The sequence below is a fragment of the Sinocyclocheilus rhinocerous genome, unplaced genomic scaffold (genome assembly GCF_001515625.1).
Source record: "Sinocyclocheilus rhinocerous isolate Xijiao unplaced genomic scaffold, SAMN03320098_v1.1 scaffold5016, whole genome shotgun sequence".
Lineage (NCBI taxonomy): Eukaryota > Metazoa > Chordata > Actinopteri > Cypriniformes > Cyprinidae > Sinocyclocheilus > Sinocyclocheilus rhinocerous.
Window position 1 is genome coordinate 55,701 of NW_015658380.1, and position 7,034 is coordinate 62,734.

The following is a 7,034-nucleotide window of genomic DNA, read 5'->3' on the forward strand; positions in this document are numbered from 1 at the left end:
AAAGCAAATTTGCCTGTGAACACTTTGTTTAAATACAAAATAGGTTGGTCTAAATCCGGGTGATCACTTATATCAATGTTATATATATCGCCATATCGTCCAGCCCAAAAACTTATATCGTTTTTGTCAGTGTTGTTTATTTAAATACATCCAGTTATAAGATGTTACATATTTAATTGATGTGTTGTCAATACGATATATTATAATAAAATATATAGGGTATGATTTTACTGCAAAATTCAGCATATTAACATAAAATGATAACTGCAAATCCGTGTTTCGTTGCCTGGAGTCCATTTGTTTCTGTGAATTGCAGCGCTTCATTTGCTTCTCTCTTCTCTAGTTTTCGGCAGTCTGTAAAAATATAGCTCAGATTTCTTTTCAGACCTATCGCAAAGCTCTTTCTCGTTTGAGGTGCTTTTTGTCACAGCATTCACGCTGAAAACCAATGCTGCCGTTCAGCCTGCGTCCCAATGTGCATACTATCCACCCTATCTGCCCTAAATAGTATTGAAAATTACTAACATCACACAGAATTTAGGATGGATAGTATGCACACTGGGCTCTTTTTCCACTCAGTGGGCGGAGCCGCACTCACTCCAGCTGACGGTGACGTCACGTGCATACCCTCTGAAGTAGCGTCCTCATTCTGGAGTACTGCTGTACTGCATACTTATCTGTGCGCAGCGCAGTGCGTACTGTAGTACGCAAGCGATCTGCGCCTGTGTGCTGGAGAGAGGGGGATGGGTCATTGAGTTCATTCGCACTACAGCAGATCCGCTGTCTCTCTCGCTTCAGGAATATGTGTCAGATGGATGGCGAGGCGAAAAACAAGAGCTTTTAAAACATGGTGCATACGGTACGCGGCTCCGCGCTTCGCTTGACCTTTCATCAGGACAAAGGAAGTCGATGAGCCGCTCCTGCCGTTTCCAGGTCAGCCGAGGAGACTCGCCGGTGCTCGATAAGCGGAATAATACCGAGCGAGGCGATGAAGCGCCGTGAATGATTATGGCCGATAGTCACCGAAGGGACACGGACAGAGGCAGAGGCAGGATGGCATCAGGATACTCGCAGCAGTACGCGAGCGGCAAAGCGTCAGACATACAGGAGCTGGCGTCCAAGCGCGTGGACATCCAGAAGAAGCGCTTCTACCTGGACGTGAAGCAGAGCACCCGCGGACGCTTCCTGAAGATCGCCGAGGTGTGGATCGGCCGAGGCCGGCACGACAACATCCGCAAGAGCAAGCTCACCCTCTCCATGTCCATGGCGCCCGATTTGCGCTACTGCCTGGGCAACTTCATCGATTATTACGCGCACATCGGGCTCCGAGGATGCCAGGCGCCGGAGGGGCAGAGCAACGGCAAGGGACGCGCACCGGAGCCCCGCCGGAGAGCAGCGGATCCGGCGGCGTCCCCCAGCGGCTCTGCCGCGTCCGAAGAGCAGACGCACCGGGTGCTGAAGAGCGAGTTCATCGAGCGCGACAACAGGAAGTACTACCTGGACCTGAAGGAGAACCAGCGCGGCCGGTTCCTGCGCATCCGGCAGACCGTCAACCGAGGACACGGGAGCATGGGGTACTACGGGCAGGGCATCGAGCAGACCATCGTGCTGCCGGCGCAGGGCCTGATCGAGTTCAGAGACGCGCTGTCGCCATCACTTGCTCAGCAATGGATCCTCTGCAGTGAATGGGTGCCGTCAGAATGAGTCTGAACATCTGATAACAACATCACAAGTAATCCACACCACTCCAGTCCATCAGTTAACATCTTGAGAAGACCCATTCACTGCAGAGGATATCCCTTTAAGTATTATGTAGATATTTTTGAGCGCCTTACACAACCCCTAAACCTAAACCTAACCACTTCTCAACAATATAAACAAGATAAATAGCTAAGTAGATAAGTATAGAGGGTATGCATTGACCTTACTTTCCCACCGGAACACGCCCCCTCAGAGCCTGCTGCATGAATGGATTTAATAGAGAAACTGCGCAAACGCGAGTAAAACAAACGATTATCAGTTTAAACTAAAGTTTGTTGAACTCAATATAGTGTTCCTTACAACTTACCAAATATCCAGTGATCCATAAATATTTATATGCATCCAGGAATCGTGTTTTCTGACATTGATATGTAAGTAATCCACACCACTCCAGTCCATCAGTTAACATCTTGAGAAGACCCATTCACTGCAGAGGATATCCCTTTAAGTATTATGTAGATATTTTTGAGCACCTTACACAACCCCTAAACCTAAACCTAACCACTTCTCAACAATATAAACAAGATAAATAGCTAAGTAGATAAATAGAAGTATAGAGGGTATGCATTGACCTTACTTTCCCGCCGGAACACGCCCCCTCAGAGCCTGCTGCATGAATGGATTTAATAGAGAAACTGCGCAAACGCGAGTAAAACAAACGATTATCAGTTTAAACTAAAGTTTGTTGAACTCAATATAGTGTTCCTTACAACTTACCAAATATCCAGTGATCCATAAATATTTATATGCATCCAGGAATCGTGTTTTCTGACATTGATATGTGCCTGATTGCGATGCCGGGGAAATACATAAAGCAAATTTGCCTGTGAACACTTTGTTTAAATACAAAATAGGTTGGTCTAAATCCGGGTGATCACTTATATCAATGTTATGTATATCATTCAGCCCAAAAATGTATAGTTTTTGTCAGTGTTTATTTAAAAACATCCATTTATGCAGAATATAAGACGGTAAATATTTAATTGATGAGTTGTCAATACAATATATAACAATACAATATATAGGGTATGATTTTACCACAAAATTCTACATATTAACATGAAATGATAACTGCAAATCCGTGTTTCGCTGCTTGGAGTCCATTTGTTTCTGTGAATTGCAGCGATTCATTTGCTTCTCTCTTCTGTAGCTTTCAGCAGCCTGTAAAAAATATACCTCAGATTTCTTGTCAAAACTATTTGTACAGTCAATCGCAAAGCTCTTTCTTGTTTTAGATCTGTTTTGTATTCTGTCTCAGCATTCATGCTGAAAGCCAAAGCTGCTATTCAGTCTTTTTGCCACTCAGTGGGCGGAGCCAAAGTCACTCCAGCTGACGGTGACGTCACGTGCATACCCTCTATTGTCAAAATAATAAAAAAGTGTAGTATTTTATAGTGCTGTTTTGTATTCAGTTATTTTGACTGTAAATGAACTGGACGGTGATATATTTACGACAGTGAATTCCACTCATTTACTGTAGGGGGCTCTAAATTCGCAAAAATACAGAAACTACATTCAGTTGCTTTAAAGATTTGTTGTTGTTCAGAGCAATGAGTTATAATGTAAACAGACGCAGATGGGCCTGTTTTGCCTTTCTATGCGAAACATAAAAGTCTGGACTACAACTACTGACTACTGTCTTTACTGAAAACTATGGACCATCTCCACTGTTATTGCTCAGGCAAAAGATACGGTTCACGCTGTGACAACATGCCCCAGAAAGTTGTCACAATGACAACCTGTCATTAAACAAGCTTCTCAGCAAACTTTAAACAGTAAAACAATTAACGAAATGTACAATGTAATGCAAAATAGTATGCACTTTCATTAATTTGCATTTCAAAATTAAGTATTTTAATAAAATATAGACACATAGCCATAGCACATAAGCAATACTTTCATTTTCGTTCAGTACCTTCATTTTGATTGATGTCACTTGATGTTTCTGCTTAAACAACTCTTCCTTTTTTACTTCCATCAGCAACTTCTTTTCTTGTTTCTCTCTTCTCTTTAAAGATGCACTTCGGGATTATCGCCATCTATGGTTGAAGCATAAAAATGCACTTATTTTGCATCAGTTGTGTGGCATAATGTTGATTATCTCAGAAAATAATAAAAAAAGCAAACATCATGCAGATGACCACAGATGACCATTGTTAAAACTGATATATTTTTTGAAAATATATTTTGAAAAATATAAATATATAGCCCATTTTTAAAAGCATTCAAATATATATTTTACCCTCCGTATATTTCAATCCAAGAAAATACTTTAACATGTCACATTTGAAAAAAAAAAAATTTAATCTGTTGTCTACAACACATTTGAATAAAAATCAGCAAGGAGACTACTTTATAATATATTACTTCAACTTCACTGAGCTGTTTACAACATATATTTAACATAAATTAAAATATATTTTGCCTGGCCAAAATATATTTTTTTCTGCATATGGGTTTGTTTACTTCTGTAAAATAGATCAATCTAATCAAAAATGTTTTATACAATGTGCATGTGCTGTGTATTTTAATGCTGACATTGCAGGCCAACTGGAGTCAGTTCTCCACAGTGAGCCTATGTAGACGGTACACACTGAGGCAGAGCACTAGGTTTTGGGAAAGAGGCGAATAACACCAAAGAACTCTCCACTTTCTACACTCAGAAGCCTGACACCATATAAAACACGCTGAATGCGTAGGAGAATGAATGGCTTTCTGTTTTGTGTCAGACATCACATCTGCTTCTACAGAAAAAGGAGAAGTGTATGGAGAAAGCCGGGCATTGTGATGAGATAATAGGATGGATGAGAAACATTGTGAAGTTTAAGCTGATTCCAGCTCAAAATGCTATCATTACGTCCCGCTCTCTCTCTCTGTATCGGCCTGATATAAAACGGAGAGACGCGCGGTGATGCTGCTGATAGAGGAGCAGCTATCAGGTGGCAGTCTGGGTAATTACAACTCTCTGTTTGGACCGGGCTGTGATGCAGCCACGATAAGCTGGAAGAATGGAGAAAAAGCAAGCGGGCGATAATGCACCGGCTAAATGCTTCAAAATAGTGTATCATCACAATGCCTGTGGGGGGAAAAGACTCTGATTTCTAAACCGCAGGGGTACGAAAGTGGAAACGCTGAATACTTCTCCCTGCCCCCTCCAGTTTATTCTTCAGTTAAACATGTAGCTCTTGGGAGACGCCGGCGAAATTTGATTTGACAAATGGCTCAGAAGGTCGCATGGTAAACGGCGTGAGATAGTCGACGTGAGCCAGCCTCGAGGAAGGCAGATACTGTCAGACGGATCGCAGAACTCTTTGACTGAGACATGCCTTATCGCTCCTCCTGTTTTCTCACTGTACATCATTGCCTTGTACTCTAATGTTTCAGAGCGTCTGTCGGTTTAGTCACCGATTAGTCTGAGAGGACCAGACTAGGAGAGAGCCAGAATTTTTCACGAGGACACCTAGTGATCATGTCATGTTTCCACAGATTAATGACATTTGGATAGAAAATGTTAATATTATTATTTTTTTTTATTATTATTATTGTAAATCTTTTTTTCACATTATTATTTTTTTTTTTTTATTATTTTTATTATTATTTTTTTTTTAATTCTGTGCTGGATATTTGTATCCAAGCCTAACGAAAGATTACAACACAAACACGACTTTATCAAAAGCAGCAGTGACAGAAACTCACAGATCTAGTTTCAGTCCAAATGCCTGTGAGCTATTTGTAGTATTTTGTTTATCTTGTAAACATGTGATTATGTCTATAAATGTGTGGGCTGGAAATAGTGCCAACTTCTGCATAATTTTTAAAACCCATGACTGTAATGATTCAGTCGAATTAAATTCTGTATTTTTCAGTTTCTTTCACTATTGTTCTTTAGTTCATAATTGAGCATCTGCATTAGTAAAAATCAACTTTCAAGTAGAAATTAAACACAATTGGTTATACTTTAAGGACTGCTGCTGATATATTATGCCATAAAGTTGAATCTTAAGCCGACTTTATGCATAATCTTCTCTTTAAACTTCATCAGAGTGAGAAATCTGTAGGAAAATGGAAAAAATACTGGTTATTTTCTGCCAGTTTACAGACATTTCCTTTAAAACACAGCATGCAATGCATAATTCAAAATACAAGTACAACTTTTTTTCTTCTTCATATTAACACAGTAAATATTGCCCTATTTTATGGACTTTTATGGACCCTTTCACCTAAAAAAGCATGAAGTCCAAAAAATACAATAACAATTTAAAAAACTTGTTTGTTTTCTACCATGCAGTGGATCTGTTGGCTCATTTAGGCCATGCAGTTACACATCTCAAACTAGAGGAAGGGAGTATATATGATAGAGCATCTGATAAGAGTCACTTATATTCTCCAGCCTCCCTGTAATGACGACTCTTTCATCAGTGAGAAAGCGTCTCCACACCCCAGTTTTAGTTTGAAGTGCTCTATTGCAGTCCTGTGTCACTGAGAGATGACATGATAAGCAAAGTGTACAACTTCTACAAAGAAATGCCCATCTCTTTATGAAAGTAGTTTACTTCCTGTGAATCGCTTCCTCTGCTGTTTGAGACACGTTAAAGTCTGATTCAAGTTCACATGGAGTTCATGTAAAACTCACAGTCAAAAACTCAAATGAAAAAGGTTCGGCTGTTCCTCAAGTTTCTCAAACTGACTTTATTCACTCCTCTTTTATGTACTTTTAATTATTTACATTACATTACAGTAAAGGAATGTGTAAAAACTATTTATAAGCTGAACCTTGAAATGTCAATGTGTGTGTGTGTGTGTAGGCCTACACACACACACACACACACACACACACACACAAACACACACACACACACACACAAACAATAAACATGAATAAAAATTTAATATTTATAAACAATATAAAATTTATCTTTCTATATGTATACATATTTAAATGTATACAATTTGTTATTCAAATTCATTCACACATTCATTCATCACGTTTACACACACACACACACACACACACACACACACACGTCTGGTTTGCTATCCTTGTGGACACACATACAATAAACCTTAATAAAAATGTACATTTATAAGCAATATAATATCTACAAACATTTAGAATAATATATAATTTATCAATTAATTCTGTTATATATCAGTCAACAGACCACCTACACGGTACCTGAGATATTAAAAAAGCATATAATTGATATAACTAATAATCAAAATTAAAATAATTTTTGGTACTTGCTAATGAAATGTGTGTGTGTGTGGGTGGG

At 39.4% G+C, this 7,034-nt stretch overlaps 1 protein-coding gene across 1 annotated transcript; it reads left to right on the forward strand.

The window, feature by feature from the left end:
- Positions 1-609: 609 nt before the first annotated feature.
- Positions 610-3,810, forward strand: LOC107722112 (purine-rich element-binding protein gamma-like). Its single transcript, XM_016530339.1, has 2 exons — positions 610-1,659; positions 3,778-3,810. Exons 1-2 carry the CDS (start codon positions 1,003-1,005, stop codon positions 3,808-3,810), a joined length of 690 nt encoding a protein of 229 aa, XP_016385825.1. The 5' UTR covers positions 610-1,002.
- The last annotated feature ends 3,224 nt before the right edge of the window (positions 3,811-7,034 follow it).